Below are 17,964 nucleotides of genomic sequence, written 5' to 3' on the forward strand. Positions count from 1 at the left end.
GCAGGGCTTGAACTCAACGAACCGCGAGATCATGACCTGAGCTGAAGTCAGACCCTCAACGGACTGAGCCACCCAGGTGCCCCTGGAATTGTTTTTTTAATTTCTTTTTCACATTGTTCATTGCTGCTGTACAGAAACAGTTGATTTTTGCGTGTTGATCTTGTAGCAACTTTGCTGAATTGTTTGTCAGCAAACAAGCAGATGTAGCTCCTTTGGGGTTTTATGTATCCTGTCATCTGTGAACAGAAGCAGATCCTTTCCAGTTTGGATGCCTTTTCTTTTACTTGCCTAATTGCTCTGGCCAGAACTTTCAATATGATGTTGAATAGCATTGGTGAAAGTGGGCATCCTTGTCTTATTCCTGATTTCGGGATGGCTTTCTCAGTCTTTGACTACTGAGTATGATATTAGCTGTGAGTTTTTGTTTTTGCTTTTTAATAAAGGCCCTTTGTATCATGTTGAGGGAATTCCCTTCCATTCCTACTTTTCTGATTGTTTTTATCATGAAGAGGTGATGAATTTTGTCAAATGCTCTTTCAACATCAGTCAAGAGAACCGTGTGTTTTCTCCCCCTTGTTCTGTCAGTGTGGTATAATTACATTGGTTGGGTTTCTCACTAGTCTCCTTTTCTGTAATGGTCAGCGGCATTCTCTCAGGCATCCAGTTTCAAATATTTGACTAAACTCCGTTTCTCCATTCTTTGAGCTGTTCACTGTGTGTTCCACCTTCTCCATTCTCCTACCTGCATCCTCCCTGTCAAGTCACACCTGGTTTTATCGGTAGCTTTCTAACTCATAGTTAAGCTTTCTTTCCGTAGTCTCATCTCGCCTTAAAATAGCTGTTCACCTGTGCTAGATTACCCTCCTTAAAGCACCTTTATTTTCCTTCCTGTTTTTTCCCTGCCAAGGGACCTGTTTTCCATTGTTCATCAGATCAAGTCCAACCTCATGCTGACATTGAGAACCTTTCCTAATCCAGTCCCACACCACCTCTCAAGTCCCCGTTGCTTATCTCAAATAGAAACTGCACACAGAGTCCCTCCTAATAATAACTTCGAATTTCACTGTTAGATTTCTAAAACTGGAAGCATGTGCATTTGATTTCTTCTATCTTTGCCCTTACCTTCCTGGTTTCCCCCATTGACCTTAGCAATATATTACTAAACATGGCATTTTCTTTAATTTGGGAAGATGCATTCTGTATGTCCTTATTGTAACAGTTTCCCGGCCTCATTTCTTGTACTTGATTGGGGCACGTATTCAAAGAAATGAAAAAGCCTTGTCTTAATGTGTTCTACAGTATGAAAGAAGAAAGTTGCAGGACATGACATCCAGTTGAAAACATATATTCATGTGCATCGGCCATTTCTGGAAAGATACCATTATCTGGAAAGATAATGGTGGTTACTCCTGGGAAATGGGACTGAGATGGAAAGAAGGGAGAAATTCCTTTCCGCTTTGTATCCTTTTCTACTATTGGAATTTCTCTGCGCATTTGAAAAAAAAGAGGTGAAAAAAATTGAAAAGTGAATAATGGTTAGTTCCTTCCTGGTTTTTAATTCCAGTTTAAACCCCCCTCTGTGCCACACCAGAGTGGCTACATTTTAAAAGCTTTTAATGCTTTTTAAAAACCATGGGCCAGGGGATGAACTGAAACCGTCCTTTTCATCACGTACCTACTTGACGTGTCATTGAAGTAAGTTGTAAAGTAGCCTCTTCCGGGGAGTTTAGTTTTGTTCACTAAAAAGGATAGAAAGTCTTATCCTCATGACATGTTATGAGTAAACAGGGGTTGTTGGAATAAACGTGGCCTTGTTGCTGGAAGAACTGAGAAGGCACCAGGGCTTTTGTGGCCAGGTCCTTGTTTTGTGGAATATGGAGGGTCAGTGGCCAACTTGGATGCGTCTAAGACCCTGATGTCCAGCCTGGATTTCTAGAGTTGCTGCTAAATATTTTCTTTGATTCCTACAGCTATACTTTTGCTTTCCTTGGGTACTTAAGTTTCATTTTATTTATTTTTATTTTTAAGGTTTATTTATTTTGAGGGGCACCTGGGTGGCTCAGTCAGTTGAGCGTCTGACTCCAGCTCAGGTCATGATCTCATGGTTTGTGGGTTCAAGCCTCACATCGGGCTCTGTGCTGATAGCTCAGAGCCTGGAGTCTGCGTCAGGTTCTGTGTCTCCCTCTCTGTCCCTCCTCCACTCTCGCTTTGTCTCACTTTGTCTCTCAAAAATAAATAAATGTAAAAAAAAAGAAATTTAAAGTTTATTTTGAGAGAGAGAGGGAGACAGACACAGTGTGAGTGGGGGAGGGGTAGAGAGAGGGAGAGAGAGAATCCCAAGCAAGCTCTGAACCACCCAGGCAGAGCCCCGTGTAGGTCTTGAACTCCAGAACCCTGTGATCATGACCTGAGCTCAAATCAAGAGTTGGACTGAGCCACGCAGGTACCCCTTAAGTTACATTTTAAAATTGGAAAAGCAGGTCTTTAATTTTGGAGAGGACTTCATTAGGCATACTTACAAAGAACTTTGGTAGTTTTTTGGAGTAAGAGAACATTTATCAGTTATTCACTTAGCTTCAAATTTAGAAATGTCTTTGGAAGAATAGACCATTGAGATTAGGAAACGTGTATGTCCGAATGACAATAGCATTCCTGTATGAAGGAATGGAATAATTTAGAAAGCTCCTCATCACCATGCTAAACTGTGTGTTTTATTTTATTGAAACAAAAAAATTTTCCGAATATTTATTTTTGAGAGACAGAGAGAGACAGAGCGTGGACAGGGAAAGGGCAGAGAGAGAGGGAGACACAGATTCCCAAGCAGGCTCCAGGCTCTGAGCTGTCAGCACAGAGCTCAACGCGGGGCTTGAACTCCACAGACAATGAGATCGTGACCTGAGCCAAAGTCACACGCCCAAATGCCTGAGCCACCCAGGTGCCCCTAAACTGGGTGTTTTAAAGATAAAACTCTTAATTATTAATTTCACAAATTTGCCTCATCTGATCAAAGAGCAAATTTAGCTGCAGTAGGATTAGAGGTGTTAGGGTTTATTATGTGAATAGTCCTTTTCATCGCTTATTGTGGGATGAATTACTGTCTTTGCTTTAAGAAAACATCAGTTCTGGGGCGCCTGGGTGGCGCAGTCGGTTAAGCGTCCGACTTCAGCCAGGTCACGATCTCGCGGTCCGGGAGTTCGAGCCCCACGTCAGGCTCTGGGCTGATGGCTCAGAGCCTGGAGCCTGCTTCCGATTCTGTGTCTCCCTCTCTCTCTGCCCCTCCCCTGTTCATGCTCTGTCTCTCTCTGTCCCAAAAATAAATAAACGTTGAAAAAAAATTTTTTTTAAAGAAAACATCAGTTCTGAGAAGTGGACTGGATTGCACCAAAATCACTGAGTGGCTGAGGTCAGAAAGCTTGAGTTTCTTCTTTCTAGAGATTTGTGTGTCCCTGTCTTTCTTCACTGCCTCTGGGCAAGAAAAGAGAGTACTTTTTGTTTAATGAAAACAATGTGGATTTAGCTAAGGAAATGCAAACCTGTTGGCTCTTGCTAGTTATTTGACTTCATTATGACTGGAGCACAGGCTTTGTCTTGTCTCCCGTTGGGTGTGGGCTGTGTATATTGCCTCGTAGTTATGGTGAAGTTAATATTTAAATCAGCTTCTTGAGGAGTGCCCGGAAAAGCTAGGAGTTACTAATACAGTAGGATCCTAATGAGCGTAGTGTGTTTGTTACTGTTAAACTAATACCTGAAACGTAGCACACTTCCTAGGATTTGGGCTTTGTTTAACTAATTACATAGGTTTAGCTAAACAGTCCCGAGACTGAGTCATATAGCCGTTATTTGTGTATGTCAGGAGCACGGCTTAATCCTTGTAAAATTTGTTATTCAGGTTCGTAATAGTTATCTCTGATTGGCCTTTTTAATTCAAGACATCTGATGACAAAATGGATTTGGTAAACCGTAGTTTCCTAATCTGCCCAACGAAGATAACGATTCCTACCTTTTAGGGTTGTTACAAGGATGACGTGTGTGTGAGGCACCTAAGGTTCTGGGCACATAGAAGATGTTGACATGATAGTCCCAACTGTTACCAGCACAGTCCTTTGCATGGTTCAAATTAGGTATTATGTTGTATGATTCTTGCCTTTATGGAGGCAGGAATTTCCCCTTGAAAACAGAGAACCACATGATGAGAAATACCAGGTAAAGACAGTTTAGTCCCTTTCATTCACAAGCTCATTTGTTCCCACAATATGGGGGATTCGAAAGGTAGAGAATAGTGTGGACCAGAGTTCTTGGGAATGACTTTAAGGAGGAAGCGAGATGAATCTATCCCTTGGGGCGCCTGGGCAGCTCAGTTGGTTAAGCGTCCAGCTTTGGCTCAGGCCATGATCTCGTGGTTCATGGGATTGAGCCCTGCGTTGGGATCAGTGCTGACAGCATGGAGCCTGCTTGGGATTCTCTCTCTCTCCCCCTCTCTCTCTCTGCCCCTCCCATGCTCATTCTTCCTTTTTCTCTCTCAAAAATAAATAAACTTAAAAAAAAAAAAAAGGGATGAATATAGCCCTGAACTGTGGAATTGGGCATTCCTGGAGATCACAGAAGTTTAACACTAGAAGGCATGAGAGAGGATGCATTTGTGAGGTAAGGACTGAGTAGGAGAAAATGATGGGCAGGTTAAAGGTAGAAGCAGATAACGGCCTTTGAGGAACAAAATCAGGAGTTTGGATTTGAAGTAACATGTAGCGTGTTGTTCCTGGAGTTGTACAAAATGATTTTACATAGTTGTCGTCTGTGTCCAGAAACTTTTTTCTGCACTGACAGCACAGAGCCTGAGCTGGGGCTTGAACTCACCAACCCTGAGATCATGACCTGAGCTGAAATCCAGAGTCAGACGCTTAACCGACCAGCAGCTTTTAAAAAGGGGGGACTCAGAGTTTATTTTCCTTTCGTGTGTGTGTTATTCTAGATGTCTTAGTGTCCACTGCTTATCTTACAAAGTGGAGAAAGGGGAGTGGGGCTTTAATCCATGGCTAAATATGATGATTGGTGAATTATTTAATACTTGAGTACCATATTTCACTGATTCACATTGATTTGGCATTCTGAGATCTCTGAAGTTGAGATGTTCCTCACATTGTCTGTCCGCAAGTAGCAGGTAGGAGGTACTCAGACTATCTTCACGCGCTTGTGCTTGGTCAGAGCTGCTCCTACTGTTCTGGCGGTTGACTGTATGTGCTGTTGGTTAGTTGAATTTTTAATTTAGTTAGTTAACTTTTCAGTTTAAAAGATCACACTGTGGGGCACCTGTGTGGCTCAGTCGGTTAAGTGTCCGACTTTGGCTCTGGTCATGATCTCACGGTTCACAGGTTCGAGCCCCACATCGGGCTCCGTGCTGACAGCTCAGAGCCTGGAGTCTGCTTCAGATTCTGTCTCCCTGTCTCTCTGCCCCTCCTCTTTTCTTGCTCTGTCTCTGTCTGTCTCTCCAAAATAGATAAACATTAAAAAAATTAAAAGATTCACACTGTGATTTGGCATTTAAATGAAAAAAGAAAACTGGATGAAGAAAGGCATAGAAACAGAACAGCAGAGTATAAATTTGATTTTATGGGAGGCAAAATATTTGTCCTTGGAGGGATGATCGCAGTTTCAAATTTTCTTGCAAAGGTGCATTCGAGTGTTTTATGGGACCTAAGAAAGGAAGCCACCCTAGGTATATTAAGTTTTGTTGCTGAGAAACATGCAAAAGAATTGCTTGTCCCATGCCAGGCAATGCACCTGGGGAAGCGGGGGAAATGGCTGTATGTCTCGAAATAAATAAGAAATTTTAGGGCTGCAGGAAGCTGGTGTGACCAATTCATGGGTCTCCTGGGACTGTCATGAAGGCACTGTGTCCTGGTTTAAGTGGCAACTGTTTCTTCTCCTTTGTGGTGCATAAAGTAAGTGTGCCGTTCAGATTCAATCAAAAGTAGTGTTTACCTCTGACACAGTACTTTCCTGTTTTAGAACTGATTGTCTGACTAAGTAGTCAAAGGTGTGGTTTTGTAAGGCAGGCAAAATAGTGATAGAAAACTCCCAAAGATGCAAGACTAAGGTCAAAATACAAGAATTAATTATCTGCATTGGTTTGCATTAAGTATGTATTCTTTTTTTTTTTTTAATGTTTATTTATTCATTTTTGAGAGAGAGAGAGAGAGCACATGCAGGGGAGGGGCAGAGAGAGAGGGAGACACAGAATCTGAAGCAGGCTCCAGGCTCTGAGCTGTCAGCACAGGGCCTGACATGGGGCTTGAACCCGCAAATGGTGAGATCATGACCTGAGCCCAAGTCGGATGCTCAACCAACTGAGCCACCCAGGCACCCCTGAAATAGGTATTCTTGCCTGTTGCCCTTGTCTTCTCAGATACAGCCTGGCGTAGGGTGCAGACTCCCGTGGCAGAGCAGCCCGGGGTCAGATCTCACAGCATCCCTTCCTACTAGTAACCTTGTGTTGGTGCAGGGACCTCCCTGTGCTTGTTCTCTGTCACAGCGGCATAATACCTGTCACAGCTTTCTTAGGAGGGTGAAACTGAAATTAGTTAATACATACGGAGCATGTGTAGCATTGCCTTTCTGACAGTCAGCAGCGTACGTCAACTACTATTTCTGACTGGCGTGATTTTCTGGGAATCCAAAGTGTCAGTTGGTACACAGGGTAATTGGAGGAGATGTGATTATCAATCCCATGGCTACCTTGTTAGTTCCAGTGTAGGGATAACAACGCCACTCGTTTCCCCCTCCCAAGTACAGACGTATGAGGGTTCAGCTTCACGTTGGTGTAAGCGTGGCATGCATCCAGTAGGAACCATACCTTGAATTTGGCATTTCGATCTTTTCCTCAAGCTGGCGCTATGCGATATGCTCCTCTCTGGTGATGCTGGCCCAGGGGCAGTCAGCCGCGCTACCTTGGGGGGTCAACAACCGATACATTTACAACCATTCTGGTTTTCACTTTCTGTACAGCATTCAGTACACTGCATGAGATATTCATCACTTTATTATAAAATAGGTTTTGTGTTGGATGATTTTTTTTTCCCCACTGTAGGCCCAGGTAAGTGTTCTGAGCACATCTGAGATAGGCTTAGGCTAAGCTGTGATGTTGGGGAGGTTAGGTCTATTAAGTGCATTTTGCACTTAATGATATTTTCAACTTACAATAGCTTTACTGGCATGTAACTCCGTCATAACTTGAGGAAGGTCTGTATTATTCCACCCTTTTTGAGGCATATTGATTTTGATTTCTTAGAAAATTGTGTATGATCGAGATGTATAGATTCACACACTTTTACACATAAAATAAAATGGAATTAGAATTATTTTGAGGGGCACCTCGGTGGCTCAGTTGGTTGAGTGTCCAACTCTCAATTTGGGCTCAGGTCACTATCTCACAGTTTGCAAGATCGAGCCTCACATCGGGCTCCCCGCTGACAGTGCAGAGCCTGCTTGGGATCCTCTCTCTCCTTCTCTCTCTCTGCCCCTCTCCCACTGTCTCTCTCAAAATAAACTTAAAAAAATTATTAAAGAAAAAAAAGAATTAGTTTGGGGAAAAAAACTTTTTAACACTTTATTTTTCTAAAAGCCCTATGCTAGCATTTGCCAAGGCTAAATCCAGACACCTTTTAGTCTGATAGCACTGTCCCAGTATACAGGCAGTGACTACCTTTGACAAGACTCCTAGCCTCCAAGAGTGCTGGTCTCAGCAGCATCGGGTTCCATTTCTATCCTATGACTGTGGCCCATGACCAGAGCAGAAAGACTGTTGATGCTTTTCTGAGCACTTGTGCAGGTCTGTTTCAGTTAGTTATTTCTAGTTGTGTGATATTTAAGTGTTGCGTTGGGCCCTCAGCTGTTGAAAAACATAGGATACTATTTCTGTTACAGCTGACAGTGAGTGTAGACTGCCTCTTGGAGACATATTACTAACTGAAAGATAGTTGATGGGGAGCATCAGATATTGAATTGGGGCTTAATATCAAAACAACCTTAGGCCTGGTATAAATTTGATTTCTTTTCGCTGAATTAAATTTGAACTATTTCGTTTTCAGTAATCTATCTAAAAGAATTGGGCGAGCCAGTTCTTTAGACGAGCTTGCTTGTGAAAAATAGGTGTTTTGTGTTAACTTTTGTCTTTGTGCAAAATAGGGTAAGGTGTTCCAATGAAGACTTGAAGGCTGTAAAGGAGTTAGAAACTGATCTTGTGGTAGCTGGAAGTTAACAAGATAGGTTTTTCCATGATTCTGATTAATGAAGACAAGGGCTTCCATAGTTTATTCCCTCTGGAATTTTATTTACAATTCAGAAAATGTTGGTTCTGTCTCTGCTTTTTAAGCAATCAAATCTGAAGTTTTAAATCATGACTTTGGTGGTATCATTTGTTAATTACGCGATTGGAAATTTATTGTCAGTGAAAAATGACACATAAAAATGGCATGTGCAGTGTGGCTTAAAATAGCACATCTTCACATCCATGCGAATTCCCTGGACTCCTTCTATGACCCAGTTATGTATTACTCACAGAAAGAAAAACCTCAGGCACTTTAGCTACTACGAGGGCTAACTACTACATTTAAATATTTTACGTACTTAATAGTTTTACTGTTTACTAATATTATTTCCCACCAGTGCCAAAAGCATGTTTCATGATTAACCTTTTACAAGAGAAATAAATTTGGCATTTTAGAATGTGTCTGACAGTCAATACTGTGTTGCTTGGAGTTTGTCAGTTCCTTAAAGTAAAATATGCAAGTCTCAAGCCTGATCATCCAAGATGCTTGTACTTAAATTCTTGAAATGTATCCAGGTTTACTTTCTGACTGACCTGTCTCTGGTTTTTTTTTTTGTTTGTTTGTTTCTCAAATACAGAGCTGCCAAATGCTGTTAAACCAACTAAGAGAAATCACAGGCATTCAGGACCCTTCCTTTCTTCATGAAGCTCTGAAGGTTAGTTTCAAGACCGCTGTTAGTCAACAGGCTTTAAAATAGTTGTCCATATCATGGTTATGTCAAGTCAAGCTATTTTTATGTCAAAACGAAATTGCATACAGGGACGGAAGCTCTATGGGTCAGATCACCCAGTATCTTCTCTATGTGAATTATAAGGGTGGGGGGATGTTGAGGATGGGGGAGACTTAACTGGGAAGAACCATACAGAGCAAAAGAGATTTAAGAAACGCATCTGCCAATTGCGTTTTATAGCCTTTATATGGATCCTGACTCAAACAAACTCAAAAATCATTGAGTCAGGTAAGTTTGAACTGGTGATATGATATTAAAACACTTGTTACTATTTAAAAAAAAATTTTTTTAATGTTTATTTAATCTTGAGAGAGAGAAAGAGACAGAGTAAGTGGGTGAGAGAGAGAGAGAGAGGGAGACACAGAATCCGAAGCAGGTTCCAGGCTTTGAGCTGTCAGCACAGAGCCCAACATGGGACTCAAACTCACAAACCGCGAGATCATGACCTGAGCCAAAGTCGAATGCTTAACCTACTGAGCCACCCAGGTACCCCAAAACACTTGTTACTGTTAAGGTGTAGTAATAGCATTGTGGGTTATATTTTTGAAAGGATACATTCTGATGTATTGATAAGATGCTTAGGATTTGTCGGGCGCCTGGATGGCTCAGTCAATTAAGCATCCAACTCTTGATTTCGGCTCAGGTCATGATGTCGTGGTTTGTGAGTTCTAGTCCTGCATCGGACTCGAGCGCAGAGCCTTCTTGGGATTCTCTCCCCCTCTCTGCCCTTCCCCCATGCTCTCTCACTGTGTCTCACGTGTGCTCTCTCTCAAAATAAATAAATGTTAAAAAAAATTAAAAAGAAAAGCTTGGGATTTGCTTCACAGTGTCTGGGAGAGGTTAGGCAAAACAAGATCGACCATGACTTGATAATTGTTGCAGCTGAGTGACGGGTGCATAGGGTTCAATTATACATTGCCTCTACTGTTGTGTATGTTAGAAAGTTTTCCTAATAAAAAGTTGAAAGCAGACAGAAGTATGGTCACCACTATCGAATATGGTAACTGCCTAACATTTTTATTGTAGAGGCTGACTTCCTTTAGAATCTCTGTTTTAACTGTCAGCCCCTTTTGATACATCATGCCTTTGCTAGCCTGTAAAATCAGGAGCAGTAATTTCCAGAGCAGTGAGAACAAATCTCCAGCAAGATTTCATTCTTCTCTGCGTGTTGTGGGAAATCAGAACATGGCAACTCCCTTCCTGGAGCCAACCATTTGATACAAGCTTTGAGCGTAGTACCCTTGCTGTCCTCCGCCATACTCTCTTCTCCTTTCTACCTTATGCCTTGAATTATTCAGAATGTCACCAGGGTAGTCAGGAGTTAAACCAAAAAAACTCACTCACTGTTTATTTTAAATGCTGTGATGCTTTACTTTTGAAATGTCTGTGTTTTCTCTTTCATTAGGCCAGTAATGGTGACATCACCCAGGCGGTCAGCCTCCTCACTGAAGAAAGAGTTAAAGAACCCGGGCAAGACACTGTTGCTACGGAACCATCTGAAGTAGAGGGGAGAGCTGCTAGCAAAGAAGTATTAGCAAGTAGGTGTATCCTATCTCCGTGTATCCTGCTCCGAACTAGCAGAACGTAAGAGATGAGTGTATATGAGTTGCCCACCAATCACATCAACCCTGCAGGAATAATGCTAATAATTGCTAAGTATTGAACCATCACTGTGTGCCAGGCACAATTCTGAGCAATTACATGGATTCATTCATTCATTCATTCATTCATTCTGCACTTATTAATGGGCACCTACTATGTGCCAAGCACTCTTTTAGGTACTGGAGATGAGCAGAAGAACGAGAATCCCTGCCTTCATGCAGCTTGTTTTCTTGTGGGGGAAACCCACAAGTCAGTAAGTAAATTATGTGGCCTATCAGAACGTGGTGACCACTGTAGGGAAAAGTAAAGGATGGAATGAAAGAAATGGAAAAAGGAAGGGCACGTGGGTAGCTCAGTCAGTTGAGTGTCTGACTCCTGATTTCGGCCCAGGTCATGATCTCACAGGTTGTGAGTTCGAGCCCCACCTCGGGCTCTGTGCTGTCAGTACAGAGCCTGCTTGAGATTGTCTGTCTCCTTTTCTCTGCCCCTACCCTGCTGTCTTTTTCTCTCTCCCTCCCTCCCTCTCTCTCAAAATAAATAAATAAAGTTAAAAAAAAAAAAAGAAAAGGAAAAAGGAGCACTGGGGATTGGATTTTAAATGGGCTAAGACTAAAGATAGTGAAAAGGAGGTGAGGGAGCAAGTCAATGAGGCCTTAAGACAGGGATGTACATCAGTTGCTCGAGGCCAGAGCGGAAGCTTAGTGAGTGCGGCGGGCAATGAGAGGTGAGGTGGTAGACGGACCGGGAGGCGGATCATGCTGAGCCTTTGCGCGCTTGGCTTTTCCGCTAGCTAGAGGCTAGCCGTTGGGACAGTTTGGAGCAGAGGCGTGACCTCAACTGATTTCCGTTTTCTGAAGGTCATTCTGATGGTTCTGTTGAGAACAGAGCTGTGGGGTGAGGTGGTAAGCATGGATCAGAGCAGGGAGCCCGGGGCAGTCAGGAGGCTTTGCGGGTTCTGGCGGTGTGGGCCAGGAGGTGGTGGCGGAGGGGTGAGGAGCCCCTGCCGAGGGGGACTTGCTTACAGCGGAGATAAGGGGTGTGTGTGAAAGAGAGAGAGAGGACTTGAAGGGGCTCCAGGTTTTGCTCCCGAGTTGCAGAAATGCTGGAGTAACTACCGCTACAGCAGACTGGGTGGCAGGTGAAGAGATCGTCGGGCGGTGCTGAGTTTGAGGCACCTGCTAGACATCAAGTGGAGTGTCTGAAAGGCAGTGGGGGGATCCAAGTGTGCGTGCGGCTCAGGGGAGCGATCCGGCTACAGAGAGAGAAAACTTGAACCTGTGAATGGTCCGTGAAGTTGGGATACTGGATGAGCTTCCCGAGGGGTTGGGGGTGTACAAAAAGGAACGGGTTCAGTGACTAAGCAATGGACCCTCCCAGTGCTCAGAGGCTGGAGCAGGTGGACAGTGTCCAGGGAGGTTGGAGGAATACCAGGAGAGCTGGGAAAATGGGACTCTGGAAGCCAAGAAGGCTTCCTGGAGGAGGGAGCCATCAGCTGGGGCAGATGATGTTAATGAAAATAGGGCCTTTTGCGGTTTTGAGTTACTGTGAACAGTGCTGCTGTGAATATTCTTGTATATGTCAGTGTAATAGTGACTCTTTTCAGTTAAGATTTTTCTTTTTGAAACTCGTTCATATTGAAGGTTATAACTGTAGTTCCTTTAGTTTCACTGGTATGTAGTATTTCATAGTCTGAATATACTGAAAGTGATATATTTGTTTATTGACCTGGGGTTGTTTCCTTTTTTTTTTTTTTTTTTTTTTTTTTTGCTATTATAAACAAACAGCTGTGAGCTGTTTGATTCATGTTTCTTGTGCATATATGCAAAATTTCTTTAGTTAGCATATACCCAGGAGTGTCATTGGTAGTAAGCTACTCTCATCTTCAACTTTATAGGTAATGATATTTTCCAGAAGGTTTTTTACCTATTTATTAAACTCCCACTAACAGGATTTGAGTAACCCGTTGCTCTCAAACTGGTTATATTATAAAATTATTGCCTGCATTTTTGTTACAAAATATCTTGTTTTCAGTGAGAGTTTTTTTACATTGGTAAGGAGATTGAGCAACTTGGTCCTTTTGACCACTCACGTTTTCCTGTGAGTGAAATTTCTCTTTGGGTTTTCTGCCTCAATTTTTCTATTTGTTTGCTTTTTTTCTTATTGATTCCTGATACTCTCTTATTGATAATAGCCTTAGGCTTGATATATATCTTACTGATATTGACTTTATATATATTTGATGTTAACCCACTTTTTTGGATTTGTATTACAGACATCTTTTCCCTGTTGGTGACTTGGGTTAGGCTAACCCTATGGTGTGAGCTAAATACCTTAATTTTATTGTGGTTGCATTTGTCAGTCTTTTCCTGTGGTTTGTGCTTTTTGTTTAAGAACTCCTTTTATACTCGGCAGTCCTAGGATATAAGAATTGTAATGTTTTGCTTTTCACATTCTTTAATCCATTTGAAGTGGATTTGCGGGGAGGAGGCAAGGCATAAGGTCAGGATACAGTTTTAGATTCCTTGGCACTCACTAAGCCCCATACAGCTTAGTCAATTGTCCTGGTACCTTTTATTAAAAAGACTTTACTAGGGCCACCTGAGTGGCCCAGATGGTTGAATGTCCAACTTCAGCTCAGGTCACGATCTCGCAGTCCATTTGTTCGAGCCCTGCGTTGGACTCTGTGCTGACAGCTCAGAGCCTGGATCCTGCTTCGGACTCTGTGTCTCCCTCTCTCTCTGCCCCTTCCCCACTCATGCTTGCTCTCTCTGTCTCTCTCTCTCTCTGTCTCTCTCTCTCTCTCTCTCTGTCAAAAATAAATAAACATTAAAAAAAAAATTAAAAAAAAAGACTTTACTTACCCACTGGTCTGCATTATCAGCTCTCTGTTATATTGGATTTTCATGTTTCCAATTCTGTTTCTTTTGAGGATCTGTTTTTAATTCGTTCCTATGAATGGAATTACTGGGTCATGTAACAATTCTGTGTCAACTTCCTTGTTTTAATTTTTCTAAAAGAGGACTGTTTTCTTAGCTGCAACATTATCACACATTAAAAATTAATAATTCTTGGGGCGCCTGGGTGGCTCAGTCGGTTGAGCGTCCGACTTCGGCCGGGTGATGATCTCACAGTTCGTGGGTTCGAGTCCCGCGTCGGGCTCTGTGCTGACAGCTCAGAACCTGGAGCCTGCTTCCGATTCCCTGTCTCCCTCACTCTCTGCCCCTCCCCCACACACGCTCTGTCTCTCTCTGCCTCTCAAAAATAAAGAAAACTAATAAAAAATTAAAAAAAATTAATAATTCTTTAATGTCACTCAAAGACCAGTGTAGAAATTTCCTTAATCATCTCATTAAAATACGCTTGCAGTTGGTTTGCAAAAATAATGAGACAGACGGCATTAAAACATTAGATATGTTTGAAATGTCTTTTAAGATACTCTTTATAAATCCCCTCTCTCTTTTTTACGTGCGGTTTAAGGTCCAAAGAAATCAAATCTTGCAGTATCTTTGAATGGGTTTTTTGTCCCTTGTCTTTCCCGTAGACTTAGGTGCTTAATGGCACGACCGTGTCACAGGTAGTATTGTGTGTAATGGATCTTCTGTTTTGTCATGTTGAAAAAGCAAGTAACATCTGATCGCCCTCTTTTTGTGTTGTTAGAATTGTTAGTGTGTTCAGAAGATTATCCGCTTGATTTATTTATTATAAAATCCCCGACCTAGTGTCTTCTGCAGTCATTGGTGATTATTGCTGAGATGCTTTACTTTATTGGAGACTTCGAAATGCTAATATTCTATCAATACTTCATAATTTATTAGTTGGAAGTCTTTTTTTTTTAGTTGTGGTCAAGAAAACATAACATAAAATTTGCCATCTTAACCATTAAAACATTTATTTATTTAATTTATTTTATTTTTTTAAAATTGACATCCAAATTAGTTAGCATCTAGTGCAACAATGATTTCAGGAGTAGATTCCTTAGTGCCTCTTACCCATTTAGCCCATCCCCCTCCCAGAACCCCTCCAGTAACCCTCAGTTTGTTCTCTATATTTATGAGTCTCTTATGTTTTGTCCCCCTCCCTGTTTTTATATTAGTTTTGCTTTTCTTCCCTTATGTTTATCTGAAACAAAGTCCTCATATGAGTGAAGTCATATGATTTTTGTCTTTCTCTGACTAATTTCACTTAGCAGAATACCCTCCAGTTCCATCTACATAGTCGCAAATGGCAAGATTTCATTCTTTTTGATTGCCGAGTAATACTCCATTGTATATATACACCACATCTTCTTTATCCATTCATCCATTGATGGACATTTGGGCTCTTTCCACACTTTGGCTCTTGTTGATGATGCTGCTATAAACATGGGGGTGCCTGTGTCCCTTCGAAACAGCACACCTGTATCCCTTGGATAAATGCCTAGTAGTGCAGTTGCTGGGTTGTAGGGTAGTTCTATTTTTAGTTTTTTGAGGAACCTCCATCCTGTTTTCCAGAGTGGCTGCACCAGCTTGCATTCCCACATTTAAAAAAATTTTTTTAATGTTTATTTTTGAGAGAGAGGCAGAGTGTGAGTGGGGGAGGGGCAGAGAGAGAGGGAGACAGAATCTGAAGCAGGCTCCAGGCTCTGAGCTGTCATTGCAGAGCCCAACATGGGGCTCAAATCCACAAACCAGGAGATCATGACCTGAACTGAAGTCAGACACTTAAGTGACTAAGCCACCCAGGCACCCCTACCATCTTAACCATTTTTAAATATACGGTTTGGTAGTATTAAATGTATTCATAGTGTTGTGAAGTAGATCTCCAGAACTTCTTCATCTTGCAAAACTGAACTTTCTACGCACTGAACAATAACTCCCTATTCCCTCCTCCCTTCAGCTCCTGGCAACCACTGTTCTCCTTTCTGTCTATGATTCTGACTACTCTGAGTACCTCATTCAAGTGGAATCATGCAGTGTGTGTCCTTTTGTGGCTGGCTTACTTCTCTTCGCCTGATGTCTTCAAGGTTCACATTGTAGCCTATGTTAGAATTTCCTTCCTGTTTAAGGCTGAATAACACTCTGTTGTGTGTATACACTGCATTTTCTTTACCCATTTATTCGTCGGTGGATATTTGAGCTGCTTTCACTGCTTGGCTGTTGTGAATAGTGCTTCTGTGAACGTGGATGTGCAACTATCTCTTCGATACCCTGCTTTCGGTCCTTTTGGAATGTATATCCAGCAGTGAGATTGCTGGCTCGGGTGGTGGCCCCATTTTTATTTGTTTTGAGGAACCTCTATCCTGTTTTCCATAGCAGTTGCTGCACCATTTTACAGTCTCACCAAGCCTTCCAATTTCACAACATCTTCACCAGCACTTGTTATTTCCTGTTTGTTTGTTTTACTTGTCATCCTGATGAGTTTGAGGTGATACCTTAGTGTGGTTTCGGTTTGCATTTTCTTTGGTAATTAGTGATCCTGAACATCTTTTCACGTGCTTGTTGGGCCTTTGTATGTCATCTTTGGAGATACATCCATTCAGGTCCTTCACCTGTTTTCAAATTGGGTTATTTTGGTTTGAGTTGTAGGAGTTTTTTATATGTTCTAGATATTAACCCTTTATTTATTTATTTGAGAGACAGTGCAAGTGGGGTGGGGCAAAGAGAGAGAATCCCAAGCAGGCTCCATGCTCCAGCACAGAACCCGACGTGAGGCTCGAACTCATGAAACCCCAGACAGTGACCTGAGCCAAAACCAAGAGTCAGACGCTTAACTGACTGGGCCACCCAGGCGCCCCTAGATATTAACCCTTCTATCAAATATGTGACTGGTAAATATTTTCTCCCATTCAGTAGTTGCTTTTTTATTCTATTTACATCTTTTTTTTTTTATGTTTATTTTTGAGGGAGAGAAGGAAAGAGCGTGCACACGCACATGGGAGAGGAAAGAGAGGCAGAGAGAGAGGGGGACAGAAGTCCCCAAGCAGGCTCCGTACTGTCAGCACAGAGTCCGATGCTGGGCCCAAACCCTCGAACTGCAAGATCATGACCTGAGCCGAAGTCAGACACTTAATCCACTGAGGCACCCAAGTGCCCCATTTACTCTATTGATTGTAGCCTTTCGTGCACAAAAAATTTTTTTTAAGTTTGCTTTTGTCCCATTTGCCAATTTTTGTTTTTGTTCCCTGTGCTTTTGGTGGCCTAAGAAATCCTTGCTCAGTCCAATGTCCTAAAGCTTTGTATGTTTAACTTTTTGAAGGGCTGCCAGAGTCGGTTCCTTCAAACTTCTACTGCAGCTGCACCATTTTGTGTCCTCTCCAGCTAACACACAAGGGCTGCAATTTCTCCAAATCCTCATCAGCACTTGTTATTTTCCTGTTTTGTCTGTTTATGATACCAGCCGTCCTGGTGGGTGCGGGGTGATAGCACATTGTAGTTTTGATTTGCATTTCCTTAATGGCTAATGATGTTGAGCATCCTTTCATGTGCTTATTGGCCATTTGTAGATATTCTTTGGAGAAATGTCTATTCAGATTCTTGGCCTGTTTTTAACATTGGCCTGTTTTTTGTTTTTTTTTTTTTATTATTCAGTTGCATGAGTTTATTTATTTAAAAAACATGTATTTATTTTTGAGAGAGTGTGTGTGAGTGGGAGAGGGGCAGAGAGAGAGGGGGAGACAGAGAATCTCAAGCAGGCTCTGTGCTTGCTGTCTGGAACCTGATGCAGGGCTTGAACTCCTGAACCGTGAGATCATGACCTGAGCCAAGATCAGGAGTTGGGTGCTTAATGGACTGAAACACCCAAGCTCCCCTTTTATTGTCTTCTTGTAAGAACTGGCCAGAATGTTCAGAACCACAGTGAATGTATGTCCTGATGGTAGGCATTTTTGTCTTGGTTTTAAAATAAATGTGTTTTCAGGGTGGTGTGAAAGCCCTGAGAAGACCTCTCACCCAGCAGAGGGTGTCCAGGAAGACTTCCTGGAGGAGATGGCCTCTAAACAGAGGCCTTCAGGAGGAATAGGGTCAGACAGGAGTGGAGGGTAGTTAGGGGAGAGAAGCCAGAGCCTGGTGTGTTGAAGAGGTGCATCAGGTACACTGTGGCCGGCAGGTGGAGGTGAGTAGGGTTGAAGGAGAAGCAAGAGGAACTAGAAGGGTCATGTCATCGTAGACCTTTTGGATCAGGGTGGGCGCCCACCAGGCATTTGGGAACCTTGGGAGTGAACAGAGAAGGGGACTGGAGGCACCGAGTTTCTATTTAAAGATTGTCCTGGCTGCCGTGTGGAGAAAGGAGAAGATTGGCAGGGGAGCAGAGGGGGCAGTTTAGAATGGATAT

The 17,964-nt window shown here is 42.4% G+C and overlaps 1 protein-coding gene across 4 annotated transcripts in view; it reads left to right on the forward strand.

The window, feature by feature from the left end:
* Nucleotides 1-17,964, forward strand: part of USP28 (ubiquitin specific peptidase 28) — a 66,734-nt gene that overhangs the window by 9,792 nt on the left and 38,978 nt on the right. For all 4 annotated transcript variants that reach the window (XM_086679074.1, XM_086679073.1, XM_086679075.1 and 1 more), the window contains exons 2-3: nucleotides 8,902-8,979; nucleotides 10,460-10,592. In XM_086679074.1, the coding sequence (XP_086535200.1) occupies nucleotides 8,902-8,979; nucleotides 10,460-10,592 (211 nt within the window). The remainder of the gene's footprint in view (nucleotides 1-8,901; nucleotides 8,980-10,459; nucleotides 10,593-17,964) is intronic.

This window comes from Puma concolor, chromosome D1 (genome assembly GCF_028749965.1).
Source record: "Puma concolor isolate L17-30 chromosome D1, mPumCon1.1.hap2, whole genome shotgun sequence".
NCBI lineage: Eukaryota > Metazoa > Chordata > Mammalia > Carnivora > Felidae > Puma > Puma concolor.